Below are 14,515 nucleotides of genomic sequence, written 5' to 3' on the forward strand. Positions count from 1 at the left end.
CAGGATTGTTTTTGTGCAAGAAGGTGTCCCTTCCTGCACAAAACAATCCTTCCCCTTGAACCATGACGCAAGCGTGCCTGCATTGGTGCTAGGCAGTCAAAAGTGCATCAGCGCTAGTAAAGGACAGGAATGCGCTGTATCATGTTAAATATGGCGCATTCCTGCCCTTTCCCTTCTAAGCAGAGCAGTAAAGTGGCTTGCTGCCTTGCGCTGTGTGAAAAAATTATAAATATGGGCACAGGACCCAAATGTTTTTTAGTTCTGTCAAATGCGGTGGGATGAATTTATTACTTTTGTAGGATTTTTTAAGAAAGACATTACCGTGATTGTTTAATGTTTGTTTGGCCTAACTGGCATATTATATATAAACAAGAATAAAAATAACTTGAAATAAATGTTATTTCAACCCAAGTGCTCATGTGCCCATCATTACCACAAGAATAAAATACCTTGTTAGTGGTTTAGAAGTGTAGTTGTATGCCAGTGAAGAGGGAGTGGGGGTAGGGAGAATGGTCTGTCCTAAGAGCTTTTTTGATGTATTTGGAGAATTGATTAGGTGTTCAAGCAGTCTTGCAAAAAATGTGAGGTTTCAGACAAAATAGAAGTATAAACCTTCACAGGTACTAAGAGTAAAGCTTGAATTTGGTCTTTCTACAAATCAATTGTCTCCGATGCACATGTGGGAATTGGCATTTACTATTAGCTAAAACCATGTAACTTATCAAAATTACAGAACCTCCAATTGGGTGGAGTTTCACCTGCTGAGAAACCCCTGAGAGTGATTATTACAGAATATATTAGGAGAACTAACTCCAGAGAAGCTAGGGCAAGGCATTAAACATTTAACATAAAAATGATCACAACTCCTAGCAGATGCTCAATATTGCGACTGAATCTTTGAAAGAACCTGCGGTAAAGCGAATACTTGTTACCTGACTGCAAATCTATTAATGCTTTATCATGGATACCTCTTAAGTAGAAAAAAAACCATGGCCACGCTCTTTCTCTGTTAATTTTGTATTTTTATTAATATCGATATCTAACACTCTAGAATATGTTTTCTCATATAAATATTTGTATTAACTCCTAACACATTTTTTAATAACAAGTGGAAATCTGCATGGTTCTGCCAGCAGAAGTTCGATTGGCGCTGCATCTTCCAGAGAGGACTAACCTTCTGCATTGTCCATATAGCAGGAAGCCATTTTGTTGCTGTGCCTCAATTCTGTTAGGTTGGGACAGCATGAGTTTTGAAAGGCACTGGATCACCATGCACCCGAATACGGTAGATGCAGGTGTAGTTCGGGTGACCCCAGTTGCTCAGGATCTGCAGCTTGACATATTCATACGTCTCAATATGGTTTCCCTGAAAAGGAGGTTGGAGATACAGACAAGTTGGATTAATAGTAGCCTTTGTTTGAGGAGCACCATTGTGATATCTCCTACAAAGGGATAGCTTGGAATGATATTTTATACATGACTGAAATATTGTAAGGAGCATACCGATATATATTGTACTAGGAAATATATACTGTCAGAATACTATAGCAGGGTTACTAAGTGATGGAATACCATGCCATGAGGAACATTCAATTAACAAAAGAGACCATGAGAATGGCATTATAATTTTGTGCCAAAAGGTTTTCATCATGATACTGTGCCAGGGTAAAATAAATATACTGCCAGAAAACATGCCAAGATAAATAGGTCACAGGCTATGGTACCCTGTGGAACGTACAAGGATAATGATGTGTCAGGGACATGCACCCATCAGATTATTTGGAGGACACATAAGCTTTCCTATTGCCCTCATCTTTCTCTTTCACCACAGCACAGTTATACCTTCAGAGTATTTCCTCCTTGTCCTAGCCTCTTCCTTAGTGCTTCTCCCCCCATCATTTTCTTCTCGGCCTCTTCTCTCCACAGTACTCCAACCCCTCTTCTTTAGAAAGACATTCTCAACTTTATTCTATCAGCTTTGCTCTTCTACTTCTTTCTTCATCACACATTTTTATCCTGATTTCCATCTTCCCTGGAATGACTACTCTCTCTAACAATCCAGTATACAATCATTCCCCTTCCTTGATCCTTGTCCTCTCTGTGCCTTTCTCCATCCTGTCCTCACCACAACTTTAGATTGAAATAAAAGTGCTCAAATATAAAAAAAAGTGACGATTTAATTATATCCTCACCCAGTTCTACTTCTTCTAAATGCATATGTATTCTTTCATCTTGTCCCTTATCTGATTTTCTCTTTGCATCTTTCTCCCCTTAGGCTTAGGCCATATACCACTATTTAATCCACCAAGCATAGCCAGTCTTCTCTGTCTTCATTATTCATCCATTCATCTTTTCACTCTCATCTCTTTTGCCTTTCTTCTCACTAAGATCTTTCTTTCTTTAGCCACTGACATTTTCTATCCTCTCCTACTACTCTCCTTTACTTTCATCAGAACTTTCTTTTACTCTAGCCATTCATAAATCTTGTTCCCTTGGTCTCTCTTTATATTCCCCTCAACCCTTTCTCCTCCTTCATGTTTCACAACTCCACCCTTTTTGGGCCCATCATGCTCAAGTTGGTTACCACTCTTACCTCTAGCCTTCTACCTGCAAGTCATCTCTCTCCTTTGCTTTCTCTCCGCCTCTCCTCACGTATGTATTCCTCTCCTCAGCCATTCGCTCTCATTCACTTCACTTAGAGGAAAGCTCCCAATTACACTAAGCACTTCCTGCTGACATCTGGGTGTTGCCAGTATAAATCTAGGTCTAATCATGAATGGTTCAGCCCCTCCACTCGTCTGCTGTTAGGATTTCAATTCCTTATTAGCTTTTTGACACATTCCAATTCACATATCAACAAATGGGAACATTCCACCAAATGTTATACACGCGTAACTCAAGTAGGGTCTGACAAAAGACTAGGGGAAAACAGGGGCGGAGGGGGGGGAACAATTTGGGGGAAGGGATCTCACTGCGACAGGAAAAAATCAAACTTATGTATAGAACCTATGTAATTGCCAATGACACACAGGTCAGCTAACAATAATGTGCAACATTTTTCCCAGGTCTCGTTTCCCACGCATGAGTCGCATTGAGGCAACTAAATATATAAACACAGTAAGAGGGGGAGGGATAAGCAGGAGACTCATCTGACCGCCAAGGAGGTAACCCAGCTCCGGGCTAAGTGGAGGGGCCAGGTGTTTGGTATGGTGTTCTCCGCCTATGCCATGCTAACAGTGTTATGGGTTGGAGCTGGTGTCCCCTTTAGAGTAGACATAGTACACATTGACACGGACTTTTCTTTGTCCAAGGGGTCTTAAATGGCCATTTGCACGATGTGGGAATTATATATTCTGCCCATACTGATCAATTGGCATTTTGGTCTTACTTAACAAATCTTATCACAGACTGTCCCAATGCCCAGTGATTCATAGACAGAGATTTTAATGTAGTATTAGATGCACAACTTGATCGATCGACACCTTCTCTGCTGCAATCCCCGGTATTACACAACTCCAAAATGCTCCAACAGCGGGTGACACTTTGGACTCTTGCCGATATATGGAGCCTAAAATACCCAATACAGCGAGAATTTTCCTTCTATTCCCTGGCTCATAAAGTTCATTCTTCCTCTAGAGAGACTTGTTTGCTCCACCTCCCTACACATGACGGTTAGTGATATACATTATCATTTATGAGGAAAATGCAGGAAAATGCAGGTACTACTAGAGGGTTGTGTATAAGAACAGCAGTGGGCATATGTAGAGTCTGGCCCGAGACGTTCTGAAAGCTGAAGCCTCCATACGGAAGTTGGAATACACCATGGGGTTCTCACTGGACAAGATGGAAGAACTGCAAGAAGCCCCAACTCACTACTTTGACAGCCTCTTTACTGTCATGACCATTCTACTTAGGGAGCTCGAGCCCAAAAAAAGGAGGGCAGGAGAAGTTGCTTGCTGGCAAGACTCGTCCCTCTGCGCATGGTCGATCTACCCCGCTTACTATCACCATGCCGGCGGGGGGCACAAACTATACGCAGACTGCCATTACTGCTGCCTTCTTTGGCTATTATAAAGCACTGTACACTGCCCCTCCCCATTACTTGAGGAGTTAGTTGATCGCTTTACCACTCATCTCACCCTTCCCAGACTATCGCAGGTGGCCGGAGTGAAGCTAGACACTCCCATTCCGACACATGAGATACTGTGGCTTTTGAAAGACTTGCCTCCGGGGAAGGTCCCTGGTACGGATGGTTTGACGGATGAATTTCACGTGAAATTTGCCCCTTTCCTGGCTCCCAAATTAGCGACATATTATGACTTTATGAAGTCCGACGGCATGTTTCCGCCGACTGTAAATGCTGTGGTCATCTCTACTATATTAAAGCCTCATAAAGACCCTACAGACCTAGCATCATACGGCCTGCTATCCATCCTAAACACAGACTACAAGACTACTCGCATGTCGTCTGCTTCAAGAATTATGTGATCTTCTTCAGTTCTCACCATAGCTTACACAAATGTCTGGAAGCAGTCGCTGCATGGATGGCTGCATCCTGCCTAAAACTAAACGGGGAGAAAACAGAGATTATGCTCTTGGGAAACACCATCGACAAGCCTATTGACTTAATCTGGCCCCCCTGCCTAGGCTGTCCCCCCTACCCAAAGAACAAATCAAAAGCCTCAGCATATGGCTGGACAGAGCACTCAATTTTAATCACCAGGCAACCAAGCTATCTGCCATCTGTTTCTGGCTCCTGAGGCTACTACGCAAGATTCTTCCCCTCCTCCCTTTCCACTCAAAACGGATCATGGTACAAGGGCTTATCCTATCTCGCCTGGACTGCGGGAATGCCCTATACCTTGGGGCTCCACAGTCCACACTAAACAAACTCCAAATTATCCAAAACTGTGCCGCCAGGACCCTTCTCAAGATCCCCCGACGAGTCTCAGTCAAAGCCAGACTAAAAGACCTCCACTGGCTCCCTGTAAAATCTAGGATTGAATTCAAGGCCATGTGCATCGTCCACTGGTCCTATTGGGGAACAGGTCCCTCTATTAACCGTCCCCTTGTAAACGCCTACCACCCCAATAGACACCTTAGATACGGGGCCTCCTACCTCACCACAGTGCCTCGAATCAAGAAATCGAGGTGTGGAGAGGAGGAGCTACGTGAGCATCCGTGATGGCCGCGTGCGCACAGAGCTCCCCGGACCCTTGCCACTCTTCGCAACTTATCCTGACAACATCCTGAATTCTTGGACGGATTATTGAAGAGGAACCTTGGCTGACTTCATAACTCTTTTCAAATTTCAATTCGGACTCGGGGAACCGAAATTACATCGATTTGAACTTTTGGGGCCCACCCTGCGGCAAGCCGGGGACTTGGCGAATTGTGAAGCCGGGACAGAGTTGAATAACAAAGGCAGTGGGGTCTTCCCCAGTAGCCCTACTCCAACTTTCGGTTTCGTTTCTGGGTCCTGGCATGGTCTGATTGAGAGAAGGTTCCGCTTGGTCGGGGATTTGTCCAGCCTCTATTCAGTGTGAGTGAGACTTTACCATCTACGCCGATTGGGTCAAGTCGTGTCTTTGTCTTGGCCGCACAAGCCAGTTTTTGTGGACTGTTGATGCCTTGCCCGCAGGCGGCCATTTTCACTAGGTCTCGCGGGCCCCTCCGGGGCGCATCTTCCAGCATGGCAGCCAGGGGCGAAGCAGAGAAACGGAAGACTAAGACGCCCCTTCGTGGGGGACCGGTCCAATCCAACGTTATGGACCGGTACACTCAATCCAAAGGATCCCCTGGAGTCACCAGCCGTACCCCGGAGGACGCCAAGGAGGACCCAACCGCCCCTACTGATCTGTCCCTGCAGGACATCATGGGCGCCATTACCAACATGAAGGAGACCATCGGCCAGCAGTATGAGGCTCTCGCTCATAAAATTGACACGGTTGCCATCGATGTCACCCTGATCAGAGCCGACCTGTCCAAGACCAACGAGAAGATGAAGTCGTTGGATCTGAAGACCTCTAGCCTCACGGCCGATGTGTCCGAACTTCAGAACGAACTTGGCAATTTGAAATCGGCTAATAACCTAATGTCCCATCGGCTGGAGGATTTTGAGAATAGGGCAAGACGCAATAACATCCGCGTCATAGGTGTTCCGGAAAATCCCGAGACTCACTCGATTGACCTCCTGGTTGAAGATCATGTCCTGAACCACCTTGCCCCTTCTGGACTGAGCATGTTCTTCGCAGTGGAGCGTGCCCATCGCATTCCGGGTGGAAAGCCTAAGCCGGGCGCTCCTCCGAGGCCTATCATCGCCAAACTTTTTCATTTCAGGGATCGTGATGCTATCCTGCAGACGTCGAGAGTGAGCGGCCCGGTGAAATTTGAGAATTCCACAGTTAACTTTTACCCGGACTTTACTCAGCTCGTCCAGAGACAAAGGATGGGCTTTCAGGGAGTTAAGCGACGTCTCCGGGACTTAGGATTGAAGTACGCGATGCTTTTCCCTACCAGGCTTCGTGTGGAGTACGAGGAACGGACATTCTTTTTTGACCGGCCGGAGAATGTGAGTGACTGGCTGGATTACCTGCCTGGCCGGAACGACCGAACTGAGCACCCTGGTGGTGCCGAGGGTGGTGAGCCTGTACAGAAGTGATGTTTCGGCACCTTATCTCTGAATACTAGACATTGCTCAACTGGGTTCTATTTATTTTGTATACTCTGTTTCACTGATGTTCCCTTCTGGGTGGCGGGAGGGACGGGCCTCTTTCCTCCTCCAGGGTCTTTTTGTAGAGTGGGAAATGTTAGGGCGACAGGCACACTGCATGTTGGGGTGGCTTTTTAGTCTACTGCAGGGGTGCAGGGAGGGGGGAATTGTAACGGGTGTTGGTTGGGGGGTGGGATGGGGTGTTTGTGAGTGTGTTTTTTTTTCTCAAGGCGACATATTGTTTTCTTCTATACTTCAAGTGTCCTGCTCTTTGTGGGGTGACTCATGCATCACTTGTTGGGATGGGGGGTAGTGGGTTGAGGTTAATATCTTGGAATGTCAATGGATTGGGTGATCGCATAAAACGGGGTGTGATACTGCAGTATCTGCGTCGCTTGTCTCCTGATGTGGTACTTTTGCAGGAGACGCATTTGGTGGGAAATATGTGTCATGCTATGATTAGGTGGGGTTATCGCCTGGTCGCACACTCCGGGTTCACCACTGGTTCTAGAGGGGTGGGTATTCTGGTTCGGTCTTCTCTCCCTCTGGAGATTGATGACGTAATCCTTGACGACAGAGGGTGTTACGCCGCCCTCACTGGTAGGTGGGAGGGTAAGACTCTTTCACTGCTCACTGTATACGTTCCCCCGGGTCTCCAGACCTCTATTTTCACAGATGTTGGCCGTGTGATGCTGGAGCTCCCTGATTGCATTCTCCTTATGGGTGGGGATTTTAATTCTGTGCTTTCTGGCATTATGGATCATCACCCCCCCAGGGATCTTCCTAATTCCCAGTCATGGCTTAGTGGGTTCTTGGACACCTTTGGTCTGGTATACTGCTGGAGGTTAATGCATCCGACACAGACTCAGTACACCTTTCACTCTGGGGCTCATGGGAGTCTCTCCAGACTTGATTACATCCTTATACCCGCTGCCCAGTCTTCCTCTGTTAGGGAGATCAGACACCTGGCCCGGGGCATTTCGGATCATTCTCCGTTGTGGCTCTGCATGGACACTGGGGTGAACGCTGCGGGGCGGATCGCCCCTATCAACCCCTGGTACTTGCGTAATCCCAAGACCCGTAACAGTCTGATAAAGTCCCTAGACCACTATTTCCTGGAGAACGAGGGGTCTGTTTCCTCCTCTGTGTCCCTGTGGGAAGCTTTTAAGACTTATTTGTGGACAGGCCCTATCCTTAATAGCTGAAACTAAGAAAGCTAGGAATCAGGAGGTGGTGAGTCTTGAGGCGGTAATATTGGAATTGGAGGCTGACCTAGAATCAGGCGTTACCCATGACAGACTCCACGCCCTTGGTCTGAAGCAGCAAGACTATAAATCCCTTGTCACGGATGCTGCCAAGACGATGTACAGGGAGCAGCAGGGTAGACTGTACAATGTTGGGGATAAGGCGGGTAAATTGATTGCGTGGCTTGACAAGAAGGAAAGAGCAAATCGTGTGGTCCCTGTGATTCAGACTTTAGATGGTGAGAGTGTGACTGACCCGAGTGAGATTGTGGAGTGTTTTGCGGATTATTTTCGTGCTGTGTACTCCCTGGTGTCTGATAGAGATGAGGATGACTCCCATTCATTGCTGCGTGACATTGCGCCGCCATGCCTTTCTGAGGAGGATCGAGAGTGCATGGAAGCTCCGTTGTCTGTAGACGAGATTGCGACCGCAATTCGTTCTCTCCGTTCGGGCAAGGCTATGGGCCCGAACGGCTTGCCTATTGAGCTGTACAAACTGCGCCCGGATAAAGTCGCACCATATCTTCGCGATATGTTTATAGAATCACATGACCGTGGCACCCTCCCTTGTGACCAGCGTTTGGCAACTATCGTGGTAATTCCCAATAAGGGCAAGCCTCGGGATCGCTGCGCATCGTACAGGCCCATCTCCCTGTTGAACGCTGAGCCTAAGGTTCTTGCCAAGGTTCCCGCCAATCGTCTGCTTACAGTGATTTGTGACCTGATCCATCCGGATCAATCCGGTTTTATTCCACATCGGAACACTGCTCTCAACTTGCGGCGCCTACATGGTGTTCTCGCGAGGGCGGGGTCTCTTCCGGAGCCGGCCATCTTGGCGTCCTTGGACGCCACGATGGCCTTTGATACGATAGAATGGCCTTATCTCTGGGCCGCCCTCGCGAAATTTGGTTTTGGTTCGGAATTGAGACACGTATACCCCGCGATACTTCTCCTGACCAGTATAGCTTTACCTGCATACACAACAAGATGTTTCTACATCCGCTAGACATGGTGGGAATGGCACTGAAGGACCTGTTAGGGTTCCCAGTCAGTACTGTAGGAAACATGTACCTTGAATAGTTATCTACTGGGATTGAAGGCGATCCTCTAGTTATCCTAATAACTTAGACGAGGGAGGTTGGTATTATTGTAGGTTTCACGTACTAACTTTGTTTTGTATTGCTTTACAAAAAGGAAAATGTACATGGAGACCGTTCAACTATAACTCTCTCTGCCTTCTCTGAAACCAGGGATGGTAAACTGCAACATGTACATGTTGATGCCGATGTACGCACCCAAATTGCTCTCTGTATCCTTGTGCTCCAATAATAGATATACATATTTTTTTTAAACAGTGGGCGGGATGTGAATTTACGTACACCTTAAGCAGGATACCCTATCTAATTAATAGCATTCCTCCATAAAGTCAAACAACAACTATGCCAGAAATGGACTCCACACCTCCTCGAACTGTTGCAGACAGTCATCTTGTTTGTAAATTACGTTTTCATAAGAGGCCACAGCATTCATGTCAGTCAGTCAATTTCAATATAGCGGTAAGACATTCAATTCCAGTTATGCAAAAAACATTGCCAACTGCTAGAGCTGTTCACATGGTGAGGCACTGGGGTAGTTGTGATGTGTCGTGTTGGAGGGCTATTCTACCAGTCAATGAAAGAGCGACCCCTAGATTCGTTTTACTCAAGTTCCAAGCCTCCCTCCAGAAGGTTGGAAGCATTAAACAGTCCCACACTACTATATATGGCTATATCACAGAGTGGTGTAGGACACCTCCAGCAGGTTGGATCCCGTGTCATGTGTGCTCTGAAATGTCTGGCCAGGGCCTAATGCCATTGGTGTAAAACTTTATAAAAACTGAATTTAAATAGTGCCTTCATCACTGTCTTGTCATGGGTCTACATGATTTCAAGCCAGTCATCATCCGCAAAGTCTATCCCAAGCCTTGTGGACCACCATCGACGCTGGGATCCTGCATTTTATTAAACAAAAAAGGCTTCTATCAGTGTCAGATGTAACCCAGATATAATGCCCCTGTGAGCTTTCTATCTCATAATATATTGCAGGATATCATTCACAGAGAGAGACCAAGGCCTATTCTCCAGAGTGGCTTTAAGGTTGTGGGACGACTGTGTGTACTGCCACTGTTGGGAGGGAGGCAAGTCATATTTTTGTGCAAAGACTGAAAACAGGAGTAAATCACCATCCTGTGTCAATACATCAAGATAACGTATCCCCTTAGTCAACTACAGTGACCGTTCTATTTCAACATCCTCAACTTGAATCTTTTTGTTTCTCCGAATAGGAGTCTGAGAATGGATCCATTGTGAGATATCCAGTAATGAGTGTTCTACACTAACCGTGCTGGGAGGCATTCAGAACAGGCTGAGAGTCATTCAGAATGGGATTGGTCGCATGACATGACCAGGAAAGGTCAGTGTATAAGAGTGTATAGTCAGAAGATGTACCAATAAGATGGCATTCTATACCTCGCCATGCCTGCACCTTCCTGTGTGCATTGAACATATAAATAGTCTGTGCCAATTGGTAAGCCAACAAGTATGATTCAGTGTGGGGGAGGCATAAAGTTTGGACGCTTTCAGTAGTTGTCGACTATCCTACCAAGCGAATCTCCGTACAGCCCTATCAATCTCTCTGAGGGTAGAGGTCAGCACCATCAGGGGAGCATGCTGAAGACATCCGTGAATCTAGGTATAATATTAATTTTTACAATTTGGATTTTACCCCACATAGACAAGTGCAATTTAGACCAGAAGGCAAATTCCATTTTAAACTTTATCCAACATGAGAAGCACATTGTCCCTAACTGTTTTGCAAACCCGGATTAAGAAGGACTCCAAAATACTTGAGATGTGATTTTAGACATTGAAAGGGTGAAGCGCTTACATAGGCTCTGGTTGCAGACGTAGTCTTTGGCATCGCCTCGCATTTAGACCAATTTCTTTCGTAACCCAAAAATATAAAAAAGTTTAGCTTCTCATTAGAACTGGTATCGAGGTCATCGGATTTAGAGACAGTGACCAGAATGTCATCACCATAAGCTTTCATCATCATAGTAACTTTATTGCGACCATTACAGTCATAAAAGCACAAAAATTTAAAAAATGAGCAATACAGATTCATACACATTCTGGTGGTGAAATGCTTGGAGGAATTTAGAGATTACAACTACATGCAATGGGTCCATGTCAGATTTAAAAATTCTGAAAAAAAACAGAGTAATCCCGTATGCCCAAATTCCTACACAGTTGTATAATCCATTTAGTCCTAGCCTGCTTGTAAACCGGGCAGAAGAAAACTACATGGATTTCAGTTTCCTCCGCCACATGGAAACCAGGGCAAAGATAGCAGACCTCATCCGACCCCTTATAATTTGTAGCAAATAGTGGGAGGGTCCCATATCTGAATTGAAGGAAAAGCCTCCTGGTGGGCAGGTGATCTATTGTATCCAAAACCTGTTCAAAATGATAGTGTGATTTAAAATTCATAAACCCATGAGTCAAACTCGTAACACTAACTACTTAATTTAGACTTGACAGTTTGAAATCTTTCAACTCTTTAGTTAGAGTTTGCGCTTCAATTTCGAGGTCCAAATTTGGGCTATCATCCGGTTTGCTCCGCTTAGATGCCTTGGAGTTCTTCCCCTTCTGCGGGGTTCCTCCTCGCTTCCTTTTAGAGATTGCTCCCTGTGCATACTCCTTGTGATTAGCGGGCTGGTTATGAACCAGGGCATTACATGGTACCACGTTAAATGGGGGATTTTCCAGTGCTTCACTCCTGGCCACTGAGGAACGTGAAACCTCTCCCTCCACCGAAGTACTCACAATGACATTCTGTTGCAAACCTGGACTCGGCAGCTGGGAAACGAGGAGTGGTAATGACTGTGGGACATTCGGAGGTGAACAAGCATTCATTATCCCCCCCAGTGACGACCTCTTTGAAAATATAGGATCCACCGAAAGTCTGCGTTCGGTAATCGCTATCTCGTGGGCTAAAACAGATGAGGCCCTTGTAATGAACAGATCTAATGTTCCTGCCACATAGCCCACTACAGCAGTCTTCCTTGTCCGTCCCTCTCGTGTTGCCATCGCTTTCCACAATTTTAATAAAAGTCAGAAAGCCCTCGTTAAATGCAACAAATAATCACTTACTGGTGAGCCGAGGTGTCTGTTCCTGTTGAAGAACTAAGAGAGAGGGTCCAGCCCACCTCTCAAAGTCTCGGACGGGCTCAGACGGGCACGCCGCGCCCGCGCACAGCGGGTGCCGCGAGGAGTAAAGTACCGGCTCAGGGAGGGGCTGATTGCTCCCAGGTGTCGTCGGGACCAAGGGCGCCTGGTTGCTGTAGTCCTCGTTGCTCTCCACAGGTTCCAAAAACTACCCCCAACAGAGTCTCCTTTCACGAAGCGGCACCCGCGCAGAAGGTTCCGCGAGGAGTAAAGTACCAGCTCAGGGAGGAGCTGATTGCTCCCAGGTGTCGTCGAGACAAAGGGTGCCTGGACGCTGTAGTCCTCGTTGCTCTCCACAGGTTCCAAAAACTGCCCCTAACAGATTCTCCTTTCACGAAGCGGCTCCTGCGCAGCAGGTGCCGCGAGGAGTAAAGTACCGGCTCAGGGAGGGGCTGATTACTCCCAGGTGTCGTCGGGACCAAGGGCGCCTGGACGCTGTAGTCCTCGTTGCTCTCCACAGGTTCCAAAAACTGCCCCCAACAAAGTCACCTTTCACGGAGCGGCACCCCATAAGCTTTCTTAGAATTTTTAAGAAATTAGTATCTTCTTGTTTTTATTGTCCTGAACCTGCCATAGCAGTTGGGAGAGAGTCCTGAGATGGTTTGAGGAAAACCATCCAGGCACAAACCCTACGTGAGAAAAGGTTGATTCATGAGGGAATGTATCGTTTCAGCCTATTTCCCAATATGTTTCCTTGGATCTTAATGTCAGTGTTAATTAATGATATGGGTCTATAGTTGGCATAAGATATCGGGTCCTTTCCAGGCATAGGTAGTAAGGAAATTCATGCCCTATAAACCTCAGGTTCATAATTAAGGTGGGCTGTAGTTTCTTTTGTCAGTAAATGTTTAAGGACAGGGGAACCTGCTAGGATTTAGAGCAGTTGCTGGCTCTCTGTTTGTAGTTTCTGATAAGCCTACCTTAGAATAGTGTCATTCTTTCTCAGAATAACCTAACACTTCTTTCACTTCTTCCCTAAGCCATGCTCATTTCCTTATCTTCGTTCAAGCCTTCCTTTCATCCTTACTTCTGTTCTTCTCCGCTTTTTATTCCATCCCTACTCCCTCCATCTTCTTTTCTTGCCATCAGCACTTACCCTTCTTTCTACTTCCATTTGCTCGTCTCTCATTTTCCGCTCTGCTCTGTTGCTTCCACTTCTTCCCACTGCCCTCTTTTCTTTGCCTCAGCAAGGCATCTTGCTGCCTTTTCTCCCCTCCATCTCTCTTCTCTTGCTTCACTCAACTCTTCTACCTCCTTTTTTCTCACTTCAGCTGAGACCTTCACCCTTCATTGCCTCTTCTGAGCTTGTTCCTCCTATTGCTCCGCTCAGCTCTTCACCCTCCACTTTGTCCTCCCTCCCCTTTTACTTCTTTGATCAACTCACTGCTCTTTTAAATACAAAGTTCTAGGTGCCTCTTTTCTTACCATTCCAAGCTTGGCTCCCAGTTCTGCCCCTAATGAGTATACCCTGCCCTCACAGTGCTCTAGGCTGTAGACCGAAGGACACTGCTAAAATGGCGAGAAACTCAGCAAGTGTGGAGGGAGAGACAGAGGAGGCTAGAGTTGGCTCCCCCTCGCCTTTTAACTCAGATCCGAGGCAACTTAGATTGAATGGTAACAGACAAAATCACTGAGAAGATAACCCGATTGACCTTTGCAGTGACATTGCTCAGACATGACTTTAAAAAAAAAAAAAAGTACTGCTGAAGTTGAGCAGAGAATTCCTGATGTATAGGTTGTGACGGCAACTCAGGCTAGGCAAATCAGTGAATTTGTAGACTGTGATCAAACTGAAAGACAAAAATGTGCTGGACCTTGAAAACAGGTCCAGACAAAAAAGTTTAAGGCTGTTGGAGATACCAGAAAACACCGAAATGCAGACTGGAGCCCTTTTTAGGAGGGTCATACCCACAATGTTCACAAACAAGGATGGTCTTGTGGAGATACAGCTAGACAGAGCTCACAGGACACGAAGGCAGTGGGCACCTCCAACAATGATAGGGAGAATTTATGCTACAGCAGGTCACATGTTGAAGGGTGCTAAGAGAGGCCCATTGCAGAATGTGCAAATTGTTGGCAAAGGGGTTGTGTGGGAGGGCTCATTGTTCCAGACAATGGTAGTGGAGTTGCAAGGTTTTATTGTGGGGAGTTTAGATGTAGCACAATGTGCTGTGCCATGTACATAAATGCTGACCTAAAAATATTTACTGGTGTCTATTGCCAGATGTGCGTTATAAGGGTATACACCCGTTACAACGCATCTTTTACTCCGCACTACCATTACAACGCGACTT

At 46.2% G+C, this 14,515-nt stretch overlaps 1 protein-coding gene across 1 annotated transcript in view; it reads right to left on the bottom strand.

Annotated features, from left to right (window-relative positions):
• Positions 1-1,094: 1,094 nt before the first annotated feature.
• LOC147748645 (uncharacterized) overlaps positions 1,095-14,515 on the bottom strand; it is a 126,210-nt gene continuing 112,789 nt past the window's right edge. Inside the window, exon 13 of the mRNA XM_086928368.1 lies at positions 1,095-1,366. Coding sequence (XP_086784494.1) covers positions 1,229-1,366 — 138 coding nt within the window. The 3' untranslated portion in view covers positions 1,095-1,228. The remainder of the gene's footprint in view (positions 1,367-14,515) is intronic.

Source organism: Lissotriton vulgaris, chromosome 1_1, assembly GCF_964263255.1.
Source record: "Lissotriton vulgaris chromosome 1_1, aLisVul1.2, whole genome shotgun sequence".
NCBI lineage: Eukaryota > Metazoa > Chordata > Amphibia > Caudata > Salamandridae > Lissotriton > Lissotriton vulgaris.